Source organism: Chionomys nivalis, chromosome 3 (assembly GCF_950005125.1).
Source record: "Chionomys nivalis chromosome 3, mChiNiv1.1, whole genome shotgun sequence".
In the NCBI taxonomy this organism is placed as follows: domain Eukaryota; kingdom Metazoa; phylum Chordata; class Mammalia; order Rodentia; family Cricetidae; genus Chionomys; species Chionomys nivalis.
Genome location: NC_080088.1, coordinates 91,325,921 through 91,346,788, shown reverse-complemented (window position 1 = coordinate 91,346,788; position 20,868 = coordinate 91,325,921). Strand labels below are relative to the sequence as shown.

Below are 20,868 nucleotides of genomic sequence, written 5' to 3'. Positions count from 1 at the left end.
CTGGGCAAATGGAATCATTAGCACGTATGGTCCATTGCTGCCGCAATTAGCTATCCTTGCTCAATAGCCCTGAGCGTAATGTCTCTTTGAGGGAAGCCGTGAGGGAGTGCAGCTGTATCTGGATTGATTTTTAAATGTCCATTGTTCAACCTGCCATGGTTCCTGCTAGAATTAGCTTTGTCAACTCGTGCTGAAGACCTGAAATTATTATTACTGCTGTCTACATGATTCAGCACCACGGTCACCGACGCCCTTGCGCTCTTTCACAGGCCCTTGGAGGAGCTGAGTGTGCACTGGAAGAGAAACGGAGTTCGACTCACAAGCGGACTGCACAGCTACGGGAGGCGCCTTACCATCAGCAACCCAACGTCGGCAGACACCGGGCTGTACGTGTGTGAGGCAACACTCCGAGGGAGCGCATTTGAGCCAGCCAGGGCCAGAGCCTTCCTTTCCATCATAGGTAATGCTCAGACCAGCAGTGGTGCTGGCTGCAACATCGGGTAGCTCTCCATACCCACAGCTCCAGGCAGACAGGATGGCTGACTTGGTGTGTGTGTGCAGACGCATGTGCAAACCAGAGGCAGACACCGGGTGTCTCTCCTCTGCTACCCTCCAATTTAGTTTTGGAGATAAGGTCTCTTACTGGGACCCCGAGTTTGGCCATTTGGCTAGCTGGCCAGCTAGCTCCCAGGATCCAGCCATCTCCAGCCCCAGTGCTGGGATTCTAGATGATCTTCTGATGCGCCTGACTTTTTATGTGGGTGCAGCAGGTTCCCCTGCTTCTGCAGTGAACTGGCTTGGCCTCTCCTCCATCCCCACCGACTTTTATTTTTCGTTACATTCATGTGTTTGTTTGTTTGTTGTATATGTGTCTGGGGAGGGATGCTCATATGCCACAGGGTGCATGTGGAGGTCAGGATAATTTATAGGGGTTCTCTCCTTCCACCCTGTATCCTGGGACTCAGACTCAAGTGGTCAGGTGTGGCTGAGCACACCTTTGACAGCCGAGCCACCTACCTGGGCCCCCACTGACTTTATTCCTAATGCACTAAAGGACAGTATGGTTGAGTTTATCTTCCAAGTTAATCCCGTTTGCTTTGCTTTCGAATGCCAAAGTAGGAATGTCCCTCGTTCCTTCCAGACACGGCTGTACTTCTTACTTTTCTTATCACTGAACAGAACGCATGACAGAAACAACTCAGGACAGGACAGGCTTAACTTTCGTTTATAGTGTCAAGGCATGCAGTCCACTGTGATGAGGAAGATATGGTGGATGGTTTGGGTCTATCTGTAGCAGTGGGACCTTGAAGGCCCTAAGAGCTTGACCTAGCTAGATTATAACCCTTGAAGGTCTGTGCCCTATAACCAAACTCCACCAAAAGTTCCAATGTAACCCAAAATGACACCACCAGCTGGAGACCAAACACTGCAACATGGAAGCCCATTGAACATCCCATGCTCAAACCATAACCACTTCCCACCATAAAACCTGAGGGTGGAGATAGAGCTAAGTCCTCACTGCAGACTTTGCCTGCATCTCCTGGCCTTTCTCTTGCCCCAAACTTCTCCCTAAGTCTCCCTGACTCTTGGTCTGTACTCAGAAGTCAGCCCATGCAGCCTTGACTCAATAGGAAATGGAAAGTACAGGCTGTTATCTTTGGTTGAACTGAAAGGTAAGAACAGAGATAGATTTTGGGTTTTTTTTTTGTTTGTTTGTTTGTTTGTTTTAAACAGGCCAAAGGTGAAGCTAAATGCACCAGAGTGGCCTCTCTCTAAATACTAGGAGATCAGAGCCATGGAAGCTTGACGGGCTGTGGCTGAGGGATTTGTGAGCTTATCACTAGATTATGACATGGCACATTACAGTGGGAGGCAAGTACCCACATTTTATTTTCCCAGCTTCCTGCACGGTCACCAGTCTGTTCTTAAAATGTCTGCAGCTGCGGTCCTGGTGACCCGTACTCCTCAGTGGAAGTCACCGCTGATGGAGGGTACCTCAAAGGCCGCTTCAGTCCGTCTCCTATCTGAAATGAAAGGGGTTGAAAATGGAGAGAGAGAAATAAAACTCTCTGAACAATTGCTCTTTCAGTAATACATTTTGCGGTTTGCCATTTTGCAAAATATGAAAAGAAAAAGCAGATAGGTTCCGGTGGAATTAGCAAGCATTGAGGAGGGTTGCATAGAAGCCCATTGCCCTGAGCGTCCTCATGTTTGTTAGACATCAGGAGAGGGCTTTGTGCTCTCCGAGTGACTCTGCTAAATGCAGCCTGTCAGCCCCCTCCAGAAGAGGTCCTGGAATAATCAGAGAACCTGAGCCACGGACCAGAGTCACCAATCACTGCTGATCCCACCCGAGCGTCTGAGCTCTGCTCCAGCTGCCAGTGCTAGATATGGATGTGGAGATGACATTCGTCCTCAGCAGAGACCTCCATCGAGGTTGATCTATGGCCGTCTGAGCACGGCGCATTATAGATTGAACCAAAATTAAAATTTGTGATGTGTAAATCTCTGGCAGACAGGACTGTATTGTGTTGAAAACATTTTAAGGTAATTTAAACAAGAGAGAAAATTTATCTCCCTATAAACTCAAATGTTTGTCTCCGTCACCATTCCCTCCTTAAGTATTTAAATCTATCATCTTAACTTTGATCTCAAATTCATCGCAGAATGGGTTTCTGTGCTCAGCACTCATCATAACTCACGTTATGACTCACAAAGGTAAGGAACAGGCTTCCTCTCTTCTGTGTTTAGATGTATGTATGTGTGTGCACATGTTCATATGTATTGACATCAACTAACTTCCTCAATCACCCTCAAACTCATTTTTGAGATTAAAAAATAGGTGTGTGTGTGTGTGTGTGTGTGTGTGTGAGTGAACCTGCCTGCATAGGTCTGAAGAGAGTGTAAGATCCCCTAGAACTGGAGTCAAAGACAAGTGTGAGCCTCCTGATGTGGGTGCTTGGGACTGAACCCCAGTGTGCTAGTTAACACGCTCTTAACTGGAGCCAGTTCCAGCCCATCTGCCTTGTGCTTTGAGGCAGGTTCTCTCACTGAACCTGTATCTCAGCAATTTATCTGGACTGGCTGTCCATCAGGCTCCAGGGATCCTCCGGTCTCTTCCTACCCCATTCACCAGCGCTAGAATTATAGGGGCATGATAGCATGCCCCATCTTTTTACATGTATGCCAAGGGTGCAAGCTCAGGCCTCTGTGCTCTTGTGGCAAGCTTTCCCCAGAGTCGCCCGTCAGCCCCAAGGCTTCCTAGCTTGAAAAGGTTGACTCGAAGCCCCTTTTGTTTAGACGTTGTGACAGGTGGAACTTTGTGGTTGGGTTATACTGGAGAAACCCTGAAGAAAGTATCTCTGCTGATTCAAAGGACTCAGAGATTGTCTCCAAGTATGGCTGCCCCATCGGGGAGGGATCCTGGGGAAGTGTGACCAATCTCCCAGCCTGTCACCAGCAGAACTGGGGAGCGAGCTATTGATATGAGCATGCAGATGAATGAGAGCAGAAAGGAATCGCCTTCCAATTACGTGTGTCTCACACTGATGAGACGAGACAGGCGGCGGAGGCTGTTTACGCTGCCTGTCAGCTTCTAGTTGGATTGCTCAATTCCTGTGGTCTAAACAGGAATCCAAGCTCTGATCCCTGGAGGTGCCTGGTGCCCACCCTGCAGAGCCCGGAGCCCTGTCCCCTACCTCCTCACTACTCAGTTGTCCTGCTGTGCTGTCCCCATGCCTGACCTCTTCTACTCCTGACCTAGCTGGTGAGACACCACACCACTGCTCTGATGCTCAGAGGCTGCTGTGTCACATGGCCCCTGCCTCCCTGTGGTGCACAACTTCCCACTGCACCACCAGCTTCTCCTTCTTGGTGGCTTCTTCTGGGAATAGAAATCAAATTTGCCTACCATGGTGGGTGGGAAACGCTGGTGAGGCTATCAAGGAAAAGCCCTACCCCCGATTCTGCTGGTGGACTGTGGGCTCTACTGTGCTGTGCGCAGCCAGTGCCGCTCTAGACCAGGGAGACCATGCCCTGCTTTGGTGGAGGCAAGCTCTAGACTTGGCTGTCTCCAGCTTTGAGCAACTGTCTGTGTGTGACTGACCTTGGATGTCCACCCTTCAGCTTCTGGCAAGCTTACCTGTCATTGAGACTAGGTGTCCCTTGAGAACCTCCCAGACATCACTGTAAGAGTCTCAGCTATACTCTGTAGCAATTGGCACATGGCAGCAAGGTATGTGACAGGGAAGCCTAAGTGTAGGCTTTAGGGCTCGCTTCTGGCTGCACTTTTAACCAAGTTTAATGGGAGTCATTGGTGTTGTTGACCTTGGTCCCAATTCTTGGCATGGGAAGGTGGTAGATAAGGCTAATAGCCCAGAGGCAATGGAGTAAGATCACTGCAGAAGAGCTGAAAGGATGACTTCATGTGCCATTGGCATGCTCTGTCATAGCATACGCTGCATGGTGCTGCTACTAGAGTGTGCACGTCACACTAAGGAGTGCACACATCACTTTAGTGAGCGCACACATCACACTCGTTCCACACTAAGAGCCAAGGTGCTCTTGACATCCATGGAAGTGTCGGTGCTTTCTTCAAGATAAATAAAGGATGGCGACTGTGATAGTTACCTCTTACTGTCAATGTGACGCAAGCTAGGAGCCCCAGGAAGGAGTGTCAGTGAGGGACTGTCTAGCGCAGGTTGACCTGTGGGCATGTCTGCAAGGGACTGCCTCAATCAAATTAATTGATGTAGGAAGACCCATCCTGAAAGTGGGCAGCATCGTTCCTTGACTTTGAGCCCCGGACTGTGGAGAAAGCAAGCCAAGTACCAAGCATGCATGCAGTCACGGTCTCTGGTCTTGACTGCAGATGAGCCACAACTGGCTGTCTTAAGTCTCTACCACCTGTTCTTCCTGCTGTGGTGGACTGCAGCCTGGCACTGTGAGCTAACATGGACCCAGTCTCCCCGAAGGTGCTTTTTATCAGGCTATTTTAGCACAGTAATAGAAATGAAACCAGGGCAGTGGCTCTTACCAGTTACAGCACCTCGGATCACTGTGGGGATAGTTGTACATCTTTCCCTCACGACTGACAGATTCAGCATGTCCTGCAGGAACCGCAGCTGGTCTGTGCCCACCGCACCCACCAGTGTCCACAGAGCTCCTTCACACCCACCCTGGTACTAGGAGTGAAGAGTAATGGCATTACTGACTGTTCCCATTGTTGTGATTTTTAAAAAAAACCTGACAGCAGTAACTTAAGGAAGGGGGTATTTCTTTCACTCACAGTTCTGAGGAATAGTCCATCGTGGCGGGGAAGGTATAGCGGCAGGAGCATGAGGAGCTGGTCACGTGGCATCCACAGTCAGGAAGCAGAGAGAGATGGACACTGGTGCTCACTTTCTCCTTTTTATCTAGTCCAGCCTAGGGATCGGTGCCGCCCACATAGGGAGGGGTTGTGCATCCCTCCTCAGTTAAACCTTTCTGGAAGCATCCTCATAGACACTCCCAGATGTGTGTCTCCATGGTGATTCTAAAGTTGACGATGAAGACTGACCACCATAGTGACCATTACAGGGAACCTGTGTGTTTCTTGTAAAACTATTCCAATTCGCTGTACACAGATCTCTCCGAAATCCAGATACTCTGTTTTAGAACAAAACCACTCGTGGTGAGTGATACAGTGTCATAGATGAGCAGCCATTCTGCAGCTGACACTGAGCACCTAATAGGTGTTTATGTCCCTACACAAAAGTGTCTAGTTCCTCTCTCTCCTTCTTCTCCCACCCCTTGATTCCTCCTTCACCCCCACCTACCCTTCCTTTACCCATCCCTCTTCCTACCATCTGTCTTTCTCCTTTCTCTTTTCCTTCCCCTCCCTCCCTACTCCACACTCTTCCCATTTTTTTTCTCCTCCGTTCCTCCATTCCTTCCATCTTCAATCTTTGCCAGGCCTCTTGTCTCTCCTGATTCCTCACAGAGAAAGTTCTCCACCATAAGGACTCACGCCATTAGACCTGGCCGCTCAGCTAACCCTGCTCTGCCACTCTTCCCATGTTAAGAATGATGACCTTCATCCCATCTGCAGAGCTCATCATGTCACATAGAGAATGTATAGGTTCCAGGGGATCTGGTGTAGCTATCCCTAGAGACCGTTCTTCCTGCCCACTACCATGGACAAGGTACCCAATGTGTACAATGACTGAAGCCAAAGACAGAACTGGGCCTCCTAGAGGGAGGGAAAGCCAATGTGGGAAATGTACTAACAAGCCTGGAACGCAGACTGTATTCACTACCAAGCACAGGGGCTGTACAACACAGCCGGGGTATGCATTGACCACCTCCAGTGAGACTGGCTCTGCAAGCCAGAACCTGTGCTTCAAGCTCCTGTTGAGCTGGAGTAGAGGAATTCATCCAAGATCCCAGTTTGTGGCTACCTAGGGAGGACCCTAACTCTGGTTCTGATTACTGCAGTTGGGCTGTCTGTAGGACACTCAGCCCCTGCTGGCTTTGTCTTGGCTCTGGGCTCACGCAGGGCATGAGACTCTTCTGATGCCTTTATCTTATCTCTGAGGACGGAAGTGTCCATTTCAATCCCCGGTTTATCAATAGTTAATGCCCAGTACTGACCTGTGCCAGCTGGCGCTCACTCTCAAAAAGTCCCCATTTGCCAAGACATAGGCTTGCCCAGTGCCCTTGGAAGATGAAGTGGTAAAAAGGCATGTGCTTTAAATGACTGTCCTCGGAGTGTCCCCGTGTGGCTCAGCTGGAAGTCCTCACAGCTGCAGGCCTAGTAAATGCCCCACTCTGCCCTCCCCGCAGACTTTGTGGAAACAAGCTGTCACCCTTGTGAGCCCTCTTTGAATTGGGTTGGTGTGAAGGACCTACAGAGAGACTGTAGCTTATATGTGACAGAGAAGAAGCCTGTGTCACCGTGACAACTCCTGGCCTGTCACCTCACCTACCTGGCAGGCTTCCAGGAACAAGGTGCACCAGGCTGCCCCGAAGGGTCCCAGTTTCCTAGTGCCTTTCCCACGTTCATGAGGGAGGTGCGGTAAAGTGGGGGAGCATATCTGCCCAGCTGTGAGGTGTGCACCACAGCTGCCTGGCTTCTGCTGGAGGTGAGGTGCATCCCCTCAGGTAGCCCGTCCCCAGGGACGTTGAGTAAATTCTTTTTCTCCATCCTCAGCCAGGTGCCACTGCACAGTCCTAGGAAGCTGAGAATAGAAATGGCATCTGGGTTTCTGGGTAAATTTTCCATTACTGTGAAAAGACACCATGACCAAGGCAACTTATAAAAAGAAAGAGTTTACTGGGGGGATTTGCAGTTTCAGAGGGTGAGGCCATTGACAGGGGGCATGGTGACAGGCAGATAGGCATGGCACTAGAGGAGTAGCTGAGAGTTTACATCCTAATCCAAAACGATGAGACAAAGAAACTAATTGGAGATGATGAAGGCTTTGGAAACCTCAGAGTCAGCCCTCAGTGACTCACCTTCTCTAACGAAAACATGCCTCCTAGTTCTTCCCAAATGGTGCCATCAAATGGGGATCAAGTATTCAAATGCATGAGCTCATCGGGAGGGGGAATTCTCATTCAAACCACCACATTGGAGAAGGCACTGTGGCCCTGGAGGTGCTGGGCATCCGTGGGACTGGTATATGCTCTCAAGTGTGTCCTCTTGGACACATCCGGAGGGAATTACATGGCAGGAGGGCAGCCACTTCCAAGGTGACATGCAGCGTAACTGTTCACATAACATTCTTGAAATGAAAGTCTAACAAAAGTAGGGGGTTGGCCAGACATGGGGGTTGGGGTGGAGAGCATCTTCAGGATGAAGGACCATTCTGCATTCCAGGGCAGTATAGACACATGACCCTGCATGGGACTAAACACATGTGCACGCACACACAAGCAGAAGCCTGAAGGGGCAGTGAAGAACAAATCTGTTGATCACATGAGTGATAGCCTGGAGGTGATCAGACTTAGTTTAGGAAGGCGTTACTAGTGGGGTGATTGTTGATCTAAACCTAGGAAGACTTAAGCAAGATCTATACCCCAAGGTGGATACCAAGATGAGGTCTAGCTTTATGAACCAGTGAGTTTACAAGTCTACGGGGATTACTTGCAAGGCATGGGTGAGAGGTCACTTACAGGAGCATGCTTGCCCCAAAGTAGCCACCTCAACCAAAAAGCCTTCTAGCGTGGATGACAAGGCCCCCACCGCCACACAGATGGAGTCCCCACTTCAATTAACTTTCCACACTCTCTGTACTCTAGCGCCTCCCACAACCAGGAGGCCATGTTCAGCTAGGGCAGAATTACATGCAGATGACTGGGAGGTGCCGGAAGGAGTGGCTGAAGTCTCAGTTAAGGGTCTAATGACCTTACCTGCCTCCTCCCTCTACTAGGGAATGTCAATAGGTATATGAGCATCTCTTGGGGAAGTCGTTTTACTGAAGATGATTATAGTTGTTATCCTATGAGGACAGAGTTCCACGGGTAAACTCAGGAAAGAATGCATGAACTTTTTCTGTATTTTTGGCTTGGAACTTCACCATTACCTAAAAATAGGATGTTTGACTGAGGAAATGGAAACTGTAATTAATCATGAGCAAATGTTGATATTTAACTTAATTTTCCCCCCTTTGCCCTCGCATGCCTTTAATCAGGACCATGATGGTAGCTATTGACTTTAGCATTCACTGATGAATATGGGCCGTGACCTGTGCATAAGGTCCTTGACAGGCTGCACCGCTGTGGTGTTAGAACATAAATAGTGCTGCTAGTGTTAGTATTGATTAGAGAGACACGTCTGAGCGGGGAATATGTGTGTGCAAAGACCAGCTAGGAAAGCGAAGGCTTTAAATATTGGTAGCCTGCCTCCAAGTCCGGGCTATACACACAAGACCCTATGTCAGAGGGTTCTGCTCCTGCCTAGTGAATCCACAGCTGTCTCCACAGTGCAGGTGAGTAGTTGAGGCAGAAGCTTCTGCTCAAAAGGTCCAAGTAATTGCAGAGTTGATACCCATGTTCTGCCCATTCAGAAGCCTTTAGTCCTTTTTTCCCTTTGAACTGGTATGTTTTCATCTCCACCCCACCCCCCCACTTTAGGTCCCACCTTATTTTTTTAAGAAGTGGCCAATACAGGAGGCACGCCAAGCCTTATTATCCACATTTAACACTATTACAATGAAAAGAAGATGTCTCCAGAAATTAATTATCAAGCAGAAAGTGAACACAAGAGCCTTTGTCACCGTGATAATGAAGTACCACTGCTGCCTTAATGCCCCTGAGCCCGGCCATGCCTCTGCTGAATTCTGCTGAATAAACTGCGGAAAATATTGCAATTTACGGTCCCAGGAAACCGTTGTCTGATACAGACACTGTTTCCTGTGGCCCACGCAAGGGTCTGGATGAGAGTCTCTGGACCCATGCTCCCACCCCTCCTCCATCCCTTCACCACCACTCTTTTGCATTCCATCGACATATTAAATTGATGTTTTGGCGGAGAACTGCTAAGACTTAAAAAAAATACTAATAGGCTGCACTGTTCTTGCTATGGGCCTGGCCCCTTGTTATGGGGCTGCTATTCAACATGCTTCGTGTTGGTGTTTAGTTTAGAGATGGAAACGAACGTGCCTCTAAAGTACTGTGTTGTAAATATACCTTTACGAAGCTCTTGGGATGCCCTTTCTAAAACGTGAATTAAAATATGCCATGATTTCAAGCCCATAAACTGAGAAGTAGCCATCGCCCTGAGTGGTAATTTGCTTTCTGGAACCTTAGAATATAAATCACCTTTGCCTGCTGCTCCCCAAATTTGAGTTTGTGAGTGTGGTGGTGACTGATGATGACGTGTTTAGAAACAAAGATGTAAGATCTCAGATTTGGAACTGGGGAGATGACTTGGTCCATAAAGTACTTGCCGCACATTCTGAGGACCTGAGTTCAGGCCCCCAGCACTCAAAAAGCCAGGCATGGCAGTGCACACCTGTGATCTTCGTGACAGAGTGGAGGAAGGTAAGACACAAGGATCCCAGTCTAGCTAAAGTGGGTGCACTTCAGACTGAGTGAAGGCCCTGTCTCAAAAAATAAAGAGAGGAGCCATTGAAGAAGACACCTGACATTGACCTCTGGCCTGCGCATGCACGCACACACACACATGCACACACACATGAGAGAGTGAGACAGACAGACAGACAGACAGAAACCACTGTGGTCCTTGACATCCTTCTTGTGTTGGTCACTTTTTTGCTGTTATGATTAAACATCCTGACAAAAGCAGCTGAAAGGCAGAAGGGTTGACTATTGTCTCGCAGGTCCAGAAGGATGTGGTCCATCATGATGGGGAAGAAATGCTGACAGGCATGGAAGGCACGGTGGCCAGAGCAGCAGGCTGGCTGTTCACACCGCATCCACACTCTGGAAGCAAAGAATAAGCGGAAAATGGGGTCTGGCTACAAAGCCTCAAGGCCCGTTCCTAGGGGCTCACTTCCTCCAGTAGGGTCCCCCTCTTAAAAGTTCTACAACCTCCCTCCACAGTGCCACCGTCTGGGGATCAAGAGTTCAAACGTGTGCCCAGGGAGGACATTTCCCATTCAGACAACAGCACTCTTTACTTAGGGGCCATTTTCTTTTCCTGTTTAAAGAGCCGCCATATTTCACTGCTGAGCCCGAGAGTCGGATTTTAGGAGAAGTGGAAGAAACTGTGGACATCCCATGTCAAGCCATGGGTGAGTATGGGAGTACCGGATGGGGATTTCCGGGGCAGGGGGAGTCTTTAAATCCTTCCGGGAGGACAGTGACCTTCAAGGCTGGGGACCCTGGACCCTAGGACTCAATAACTAGTCTGTGACTTTGCTGAAGGAAGTAGCCATTGTGCAGATCTTGCTTCCTTGTCTGTAGATCAATCCAGGGCTCCATAAGAAGGAAGATGAGAAGGAAGGCCTTTCCTTTTGTCTGCCCCAAAGACAGCAGGGTCAGCAGACCCTGTATCTCTCCTCAGTAACTGGGTTCTCCAGAGTATATGGGCCTAAGACCGTGGCTCTCAAGAGACCTATCTCTATCCACCGGGTGATAAGGACTGGGCGCCACATCCATGCAACCTACAAAAAAGGAGGGTGCTTTTAATATTAGTTAATTAATTGGACAATTAATTAATTAAAATTTTGAGATAAAATCTCATATAACCTAGCCTGGCCTCAAACTTGCTGCGTAGCCCAGGATGACCCTGAGCACCTGGCCTTCCCACGCCCACCTCTCACCTCTCAAGTGCTGTGAGTCTAGGTATGAGCCACCACAGCTGATTTATGCAGTGCCGGGGATGGCACTCAAGAGACTCCTGCAAACTAGACAAGCACTCTGCCAGCTAAGTCACGTGCCAGGGCCCTATCATGATGGTTTATTTTTTTGGAATGGAAACTTTTCCTGCCTTTCTGTCCTTTTAGCTCCGAGGCAGCTCTCCTATTCCACACATCATTGTCCCTCCTTCCTGTGGCTCACTGTACCCATTACCCTGTCCGTGACTTTACTGTGTGGGTTACACAGGAAGCTACAGATAACTTCCTGCCCCCATGTTCACACACACACGCACGCACGCACGCACGCACACATGACATGGGCTTTACAAGGCAATCCATTACCAAGACCCATATAGATGAAAAGGCTTTTTTCCTGTCTGTTTGGACCTGGATAAGCACAGTTTCCCCCACTCACTCAGAGATGGAAGGGAAACCTTGCTTTGGTGAGAAACAGTGGCCCTTGCTTCATAATGAGAGCGCTGGAGACCCCGAGTAGGGAGAGGGAAGCAGTTCATTTTATGATCTTGCAAAGTGTAGCCTCAGCCTATAGAAAAGGCAGGAAAAAAAGATGCCCTAAATTCCCTATCCAATTGGTTCAGGATGAAAAGCTTTTATCTAATGTATGTCCTGGGGCTGGAGACTCCCTCCTTTTCTGAGGTTCAGTCAGGTAGCTGGTCATTGCCTGTGACTTTCCAGCCATAGGACGAACCGAGAGCACCTGGACAAGCAGGTGTCCGCAGCTAGCTCGGGAAGCAGGGGGCAAGTGCTCCTGCTGTCCCTGGCTCGCTAATGAGCTTTAAAGGCACCTCATCAAAAAAAAAAAAAGACCAGACTGGTTTAGCTTTTATGCTAGCAGTTTCGCAAGAGGCACGTGATCTCTCTATAGACACTATTGACTATTGGAACCTGGCTTCAGAGAAAGCACAGTTAAGTATTATGCTCAGAGCCTCCAGGATCAAACAAGACAGGGTATGGAAAATTGTCACCAGATATCTGGCATATAGAACCTGCTCACCAAATACTGGGGTCATGGGACAATGCAGAACAGTCCAAGACCCAGCCAATGGCCTCGGCACATGTGCCTGCCATGACGCTCGGCTACCCTCGAGAGCTAATGCCGAGGACTTAGAGCAGGAGAGCAGGACGCACCTGTGTCCAACCATATCCGCCCCACCCTTCAGTTCAGAAACGGGAGGCCTGTGACGCTTGGCAGCTCTTGGTGAACACAGAGTCATCTCTGACCAGGAGTTCCTTCCAGTGGCTTAGGTCAGATCTGGTCTTTGCCGGCCAAAGGGCCTGCAGCCTCCAGTTCCCACTCCAGGTCCCCTCGTCACAGTCACTCCTAAACATGCTGTGTTTCCGTTCTCCCCAGCTCCAACCCCATTCGTGCAGCCATGGGGGAGGCTGAGAGAGGAACGGCACAGATGTCGAGTGGAGAGCCTTCTCTTGTGTGGCCGCGTTCGCCTCCTCATACCACAGCAGCCCCTAAAACTTAGCTCTGCACACGAGAAGCTGGGCACCATTTCTATTTCAGAAATAAGCACATTCTAGACCACTGCAGGGCATACAATTCCCATCTGACACGAAATGCCCCCCAGTAGAAACCCTCCCACCTACCCCCCATGTAGTAACTCTTATTTTTCAGTAAGTGGCAATCCTGACATTTTTCCTCTGACAGGGGGCCGCTCTCTTCTTGCTGAATTTCTGCAGGGGAAACTGTTAAGCATAGACTTGTTTTTTTTGTTTTGTTTTGTTTTTGTTTTTGTTTTTTTTGAGACAGGGTTTCTCTGTAGCTCTTTTTGGTTCCTGTCCTGGAACTAGCTCTTCTAGACCAGGCTGGCCTCGAACTCAGAGATCCGCTGGCCTCAAACTCAGAGATCCGCCTGCCTCTGCCTCCCGAGTGCTGGGATTAAAGGTGTGCGCCACCACCGCCGGCTAAGCATAGACTTGTAACTATGTATCGAGCTGGCCCTCCTACATTCCTCTGCAGTCATGTGATTTCCAGCTAACTCTGGCAATGGAGCAAACTGCATGGGGAGTGTGGAGGGGTTTCCCATGAGAGCAACATCATGTAATCACCATTATGAGGTCTTACGTGAATTGCATATGCTTTTACCTTGAAATGGATTTTTAAAAGTTGTCCTGATTTAATGAGAGGTGACAGGAAACGTAATTAAGGGGAAGAACTGCCCGAGAACACATTGTCTGGAAACGCTCCCACCATCAGCTCTATTCATCCAAATGGACTGTCTACACCCACGTACACCAAGACTGAGTCAGGGGTCTGAGGAAGCCTTAGAGAATCTCAGCAAAATAAGATTTTAAAATGAGATTTAAAACTTCAATCCACTTTATGGTGCCAGGCCTGGAGGCACAGGCCTGTAATCCCAGCATTCAGGAACCTGAAACAAGAAGGTCAAGAGTTCAAGGCCAACCTGGGCTACATAGCAAGGATTTTTTGGCTCAAAACCAACAAAAAAATGTATTTAGGGAAATTAAGGAACAAAAGCACCTAAACTCTAGAACTAAATCTTAGTGTCTCATCAGGTTTCTATGTCCAGTGTATTTTCCGGAGTTTGTTACATCCCGTGGGTTTGCGTAAATTCTCCATGGAGTCTCTTTGCACACTTAGTTTACTCTGGGTGGTTGTGGTCCTCTTGGACTCCAGGAAGGTCAGAGAGATCCTCCAGGGAACCTAGCCCTGCACAGAAGCTGCTGGTAGAGGGCCCAAGGGTTCCCTGCTCAGGTCTGGGCTGCCCCCAGACAATGCAGAGCCATAGTTATCAGCCCTGAGCTGTGAACTGACCACTGCCATAGAGGAGACAGGCTTCAGAAGTCCTCACCGGGTGCTTAGGCTGACAGCAGTCCTTCCATCTACCGCCCATGTGATGACCCTTGTGAGCCTGTCTTAATGTCCACCACAAAGCCAGGCCTTGTGTCTCACTGGGATACAACACACAAGGAAGGAGAAACTAGGCAAGACTCTGAAGTCTGAGTCTGTCTGGTTCCCTAGTCCTTCTAGTCTAGCACCCTGCCATATACCTTGGGGTACAGGTGCAGGGCCTTGTGCACCCCCTTCTTCCTATACTCATGTGGGTCTTAGGGACAAAGCAACTTTTTCAGTGTCTCCTAGGTGGACATACATTCCTTCAGATGTCCCCACCCCCTTTAATCAGGGCTTTGAAGTCTCTCCTCCAGCAGTCTAGACTTGCCTTGAGGTCACTGACAACTGCAGGCTCATCGAGGACTCCTCAGGGCCCACAGCTTTGCTGTTGGTTGTGATCAGGAGTGCTCACGCTATCCAGAGCCCCTGCCATGTGCACGGTGGGAGTTTTCCAGGCCAGCCTGTCAAATCTTCACAGCCTTTGAGGTCATGTACTAAACTTTCCCTTTGTATTAGTGACTTGTTTCATGGCTGTGACTAAGTACCTGACCAGTGCTCTGGCTTTCAGTGTGGGGCTACAGTCCATCGTGGCAGGGAAAGGGGTGCAGGGCACAAGGAGCACCATGGTCACATGACATCCGCAGTCAGGAAGCAGAGAGAGATGGATGCTGGTGCTCAACTCTTTTTTTTTTTTTTTTCTGTCCCATAACTCACTCTGTAGACCAGGCCGGCCTCAAACCCGCAGAGATCCACTTGCGTCTCTCAAACTCACAGAGATCCCACGTGCTGGGATTAAAGACATGTGCCACCACCTTCTGGCTTACTTTCTCCGTTTAGTTCAGTCCTGGCCCCCAGCCCGTGAGACAGTGTCACCCACATTCACGGCGTCAGTCAACGCACTATAGAAACTGCCAACGACCCTGGACTAGCCTTCCTAGCAGGGACAAATCAGAACTATCAACTCTGCCTAAACTCAAGGGCAATCACAGTTGAAATCTTTCTAAATGAGTGCAGACCTGGGGGCCATGGCCCTTGCTGATTCCTTCTTCCTCTTCAGAACTCTCAGTGTGGGTTTCTCCATGTAAAGCGAGGGAAGTGTCCCTAACCGGCTATGGCGTGAGAAGGTTGCCATATGGGCCTCTGAAGCCTTTTCGCCTTTACCCTCCTACAGAGAGCTCCTGGAGTATAATGTTTCCCTCTGTTCCTCTTCAGGGGTTCCTCTTCCCACCCTCCAATGGTACAAAGATGCTGTCCCCGTGAGCAAGCTCCAGAACCCGAGGTACAAAGTGCTCCCCAGCGGAGGCCTGCACATCCAGAAGCTGAGTCCAGAAGACTCCGGAATCTTCCAGTGCTTTGCCAGTAATGAAGGAGGGGAGATCCAGACTAACACCTACCTGGATGTGACCAGTAAGTAACACATATGAGCATGGTCAGCCTTCCGGTCAAAGCTGCCCATTGTGCCCCAGTACACAGCAGGGGAGTGTCCTGTCAGCTCCTGGGGTGACGAAGGGACAGAAGCCCATGATGAGGGCTGAACTAAGGAGAACCGTGACCTCGGCAAGCCTGTAAGCCTTGCTCTTTATTTTAAGAAAAAAAAATCTTCCTTTCTAGACAAGTAGAAAAACATGTCTGTCCCCCCTGGACAGAATGAGAAAGACTATCCAGTATATAGCTCGCTCCTAATCTTTTCCTTTTGATCTTTTTCTTTCATTTTAAAAAATATTCATTTTCTACTTTAGTTTTATCGAACAATTATAGTTCTTTTGTGGGTTTCTTTTATTATCCCATTAGCAGAAATACCTTGGCACCCTGTCTTTGAAAAATAAAAGTACAGGTTCTCACTGTATCTGCGGGTTTGCCTTCTAATCTCCCACAGCCGTAACATTGTTCTTCTGAAATGAAGGAGAATTTAGTGGCTATGGAATTGCACCTTTCAAGTTTGCCCTTTTTTGGAGGCAAAGTACTGGTGTTGCAGGTGTGAGAACCATGGGGAGTGTGGCCGTGGGGCGAGTGGAGTGTGGTGGGCGTGTGGGTGTGTGCGCACATGTGGGACTGGTGGCTCTCTGCGGCACGTGAAGAGACAGCTAAGTCCTTAAAATGCACATGTGTATTTTGGCAAATCTGCGAGGTCACTGTCCCTGACCCTATCCGGCAGCCACACTTGCCCTCCACAGCAGAGCACCAGAAACCCATCTTGTTCCAGGCAGCTGCAATAATATTGGGTGTTTAAGCCAGAAACTGAGTTCATATCCGTTAGTATTCTTTAGAACCCACCTTGCAGCTATGGCCAGGGTGTTCTGATGCAGATTGACCAGGTAGTTTGAGTTTGCTTGCTGCCTATTTGTTTCTCTACGAAGGGCCTGGTAGTCGATGCTGTAGACTTTGAGGGGCACGGTCTGTGCCACAGCTCCATAGCACAGAGGGTGTAACCTTGCAGGAGTGAATGGGAGTGTATGGGAGGTATAAGGACATCCCCTGCCCCACCACCTCGCCATCATGTAGAAGAGAGGCAGGCGCTGTGCAGTCATGTGGCTGATTTGGAGAACATTGGAACACTGGCTGTACTTTATTCCAGTACACGCCTGTCTGCTTCCTCTTGCTTGGGACTGTGAGGCCCTTTCCCCATGAACAAAAATGAGCCACCGCATGGGACAGGGGTTCTTAGATCTGTATGTCAGTTTTCAGAATGTCCCTGGGAAGTGTGGACGTGTTATCCTGTCCTTGATACAGTCTGTTGCCTAAAGGACAAAGCCAGGTGGTTTCTGTAGATAAACACCCTTCCTGGATCCTTGGGCTTGGGGAAAGGCATCCATTTCCTGTTAGATACTAAGCAGCGACGGGTGATTCCTAGTGGTACAGGGCAGGAACCACTCCAGAATGACTACTGTTTTTTTGATATAGTACCTTGCCCTCTGATTGGTCCTGCAAGACCTGCGCAGATTCCCAGGCAGGCTTCTCAGAGCCGGAGCCACAGTTCACTGTTAACTTCTCCCTACAGATATTGCTCCTGCTTTCACCCAGCGTCCAGTGGACACCACGGTGACTGACGGGATGACAGCTGTCCTGAGGTGTGAGGTGTCTGGGGCTCCCAAGCCCGCCATCACGTGGAAGAGAGGCAGGTGGCTCTGCAGCCGCGTGGACGTGGCTGGTGTGGAAAACACTGGGATGTTGGCTGCATCTTCTTTCTTCTCATTCATTCCCTCAGTGAAGACCGAATGACATGTATTGAATGTCTCCACCAGGGGCTAGATACCAGGGTGCAGTGTGACTAAGACAGGTGTCCCTGGGCTTCTGGAAAACTTGAGGACTGGAGGAATGGTTCAGCTAGTAAAATGTCTGTGACACAGCATGAAGATATGCGTTTAGTCACCAGTACCCATGTAAAAAACTGTGCGCCCATCATCCTGACACAGGGGAGGCAGACAGTCTAGACCATTCGGTAAACCCCAGTTTCCAGCCATAAACCCTGTCTTTAAAAAATAAAAAAGGTCAGCCTCTATATACGTTCACACCGTGTACATATAAACTTGTATATCCACACAACCGTACAGACACCTTATAAACCAGTGGTTCTCTACCTGTGGGTTGCAACCCTTTGGGAACAAATCTCTCATGAAGGTCGCCTAATACCATCAGAAAACACAGACATTTATATTATGATTCATAACAATAGGAATATTACAGTTATGAAGTAGCAATGAAAATAATTTTGTTGTTGGGAGGGTCACCCCAACATGAGGGAAGGAAGGTTGAGAACCACTGCCTTACACACATACTATTTAAAAAAAAAAACTTTGGAAAGTCAGTGGCAATGACAGAGCAGTAGTAACTGTGTAAATGTGGCTCTCCTTTACATATGCCCACGGGGGCTCTGGGAGATAGTAAGCCCTAGATATGAAGTAAGCATGAGAAGTGGGCATCCGAAGATAAGGATCCATACACAGACCAAAGTCTGCTTAACAAGACCTCACAGTACTGGCAACCAGAATGTTCCTGGTGTTCAGCATCTTTGCCAATGATGGGGAAATGCTTCAGCTATTTTACACAGAATGTTCACTTTGGTCGGATTATCATCTTGCCAACAGCTCCATCCTCTCCTTCCCTGCCGTCTGCTGTGCCTCTAACGACCTCCTGTTCTCCTCTGTTCCTCAGGAAACCTCATTCTGGCCAGTGGCTCTGTCCGGATTCCTAGGTTCATGCTGCTGGAATCTGGGGGGCTGAGGATAGCCCCCGTCTTCATCCAGGATGCCGGCAACTACACCTGCTATGCAGCAAACACCGAGGCCTCTGTGAACGCCTCCGCCATGCTCACCGTGTGGAGTAAGGACCGTTCTCTGTGACGCTTCTCTTAATCCCACTAGCATCACTGTATGCTCTGTGTCCCGGGGTTGTCAGAACTTCTTTAGATTTTCTCGCTTAGTTCGAAGAAGATGATTATTTTTACAACTAATTTATAGAAATCTGTTGAGTAATTAAATTTTCTGTTTCTGAAAGAATAATTAGGAGGTGTATTCAGAGAGTCAGTAGTGCTATTTCAAGAGCTGTAGCAGATCGACTTTTTAAAATCCGTAGACTTATTATACCCAGTTGGCTAGAACAGCTAAAATAATGTTTTGATTAATTTTATAAGGAAATTGAATCATTCATTGATATTCTAAAGAAAGTATTTTAGAGAAATACTGGTCACTCAGTCAAAAAAATTCTTGGGGTGCAGTCAAGAGGATATGAGTTTGATCCTCAGCACCCATCAGACATACACTTGTAACCCCAGTGCTATAGGGCCAGACACAGGAGAATTCCTGGGGTTCACTGGCAGCCAGTCTCCCCTGAGACTCCAGGTACAGTGAGGGACTTTTCCTCATGAAATAAAGAGGAGAGTGGTTAAGAAAGACACCTGACATTGACCTCTGGCCTCTGTACGCACACACAAACGTGTATGCACGCACAACAGGACATATTTTTTCTATACTATCTATAGTTCAGCTACATAAATTAAATAAATTAAATAGAAGCAAACAGTAGGGACATCTTTGTTCCCTCAGTTTTTGTCAATCTCAGTGCAGGTCCCTGGTCCTTGATGTACAGAAAGAATTATTTTCTGTAGCATGATGACACACCAAGTGTCCCCTGCCTCTCTAGTGCAGTGGTTCTCATCCTTTCCGATGCTGCAACCCTTTAATGCAGTTCCTCATGGTGCGGTGACCCTCAACCATAAAATTATTTCATTGCTACTTCATAGCTGTAATTTTGCAACTGTTATGAATCATAATGTAAATATATGATAAGCACAATGTCTGAAATGCGACCCCTGGAAAAGGGTCATTCAACCCCTAAAAGGGCCATGACCCAGACATTAAGAATCTAAGTGGCCTTTCTTCCTGTTACCCTGGCAACATTCTAACAGTCCATTTTCAGATGGAAAGCGCTGGTGTGCTCTGACAGTCTCTGCAAGGGTCTCTATTGAGAAAGTTCACACTCACTGCACTAATACGTGAGGATGTAGTCAGCTGTAAAGAACATACCCACATGCGTGTGCACACGCACACACACATACACACTTCTGCTCATCTTTGGCATTTTCTCTCATACCATCATTGTACATTTTGATAAATGACTCTTTTAATGGAGTTTTTAAGGGTTTTTTTTTTCAATTGTCTCTATGTCTAGGGGAGTGGAGGTCACACACATGAGTGTAGGTGCCTTCAAGCCAGAAAAGTCCTTCTGATTCTTTGAAGCTGGAATTGCTGACAGCTCACATGGGTGCTGGGAATTGAGCTTGGGTTCTCTGCAAGAGCAGTGTGCACTCTTAATCACTGAGCCATCTCCCCAGCCCCAGATAACCCTTTCAGTTTTTTATTAGATATTCTCAAAACATCAATTTCTTTTCATTTAAGTTCCTACAATGTTGGCAAAGTACTAAAAAGAGGTTTTGTTACGTTTGGAGGTTGGTGTCAAATACATTTGACGCATGGGAAAACATTAGCTTCATGTTTTCAAACTTGTGGGAAGGGAAAACATGAGGTCTGGCTCTCCACAGATCACTCTCCAGAAAGTTCTGTGGATCTACTGAGGATCAGCATTGGGACCATGCTTAGCTAAGGGACAGTGAGCCAGCTCAGTGACCTGTAGAGCTATCCAGGTTGCTCGGTCGAGCTGCTCGGAACAGTCACGTGCCCTCTCATAGGCAAAGGCCAGAAGACTCAGAAACCTTTCCTGACACACAGCTGGAAAGCCACCGTGCTGGGCCTCAAGTGAAGCCCTGGGACTCACAAATTTTAGTTCTGCATATGGCACCAGAGTGGTGTCCCCTTGCAGGTGTGTGACAGCATGGCCCAGGCTGACTGGAGAAGCTGGCTTCTGCAGCAGTGGCTGTGGTTCTGGGATCCTCAGATGGGAGACAGCTGGTTGGCCCTGCCTCTCACCAGCGGTGTGGTCCTAGGCAATTCATAGTGAACCTGGGCATCCATGCTCATGCTCAAGAATTAGGAGTAATGACAGCCGTCACAGGTTTGCTCTTGATTAAATCAAACAGCACAAGTGACAGCGCCTTCCAAAGTCACAGGGTGCTGTGTGGACATAAGAAAATTTTAAGACAATAATTATCTTAGCAAAGAATCTCAATATTATTTATATACTATTTATTTACATGTATATTCATTGCAACACTAGGGATTAAACCTA

At 48.4% G+C, this 20,868-nt stretch overlaps 1 protein-coding gene across 1 annotated transcript in view; it reads left to right on the top strand.

Moving 5' to 3' along the window:
* The window catches only part of Sdk1 (sidekick cell adhesion molecule 1), a 975,668-nt gene that overhangs the window by 710,119 nt on the left and 244,681 nt on the right, over positions 1-20,868 (top strand). Inside the window, exons 7-11 of the mRNA XM_057765703.1 lie at positions 270-460; positions 10,653-10,736; positions 15,400-15,594; positions 17,186-17,302; positions 18,340-18,507. Of these exons, the coding sequence (XP_057621686.1) occupies positions 270-460; positions 10,653-10,736; positions 15,400-15,594; positions 17,186-17,302; positions 18,340-18,507 (755 nt within the window). The remainder of the gene's footprint in view (positions 1-269; positions 461-10,652; positions 10,737-15,399; positions 15,595-17,185; positions 17,303-18,339; positions 18,508-20,868) is intronic.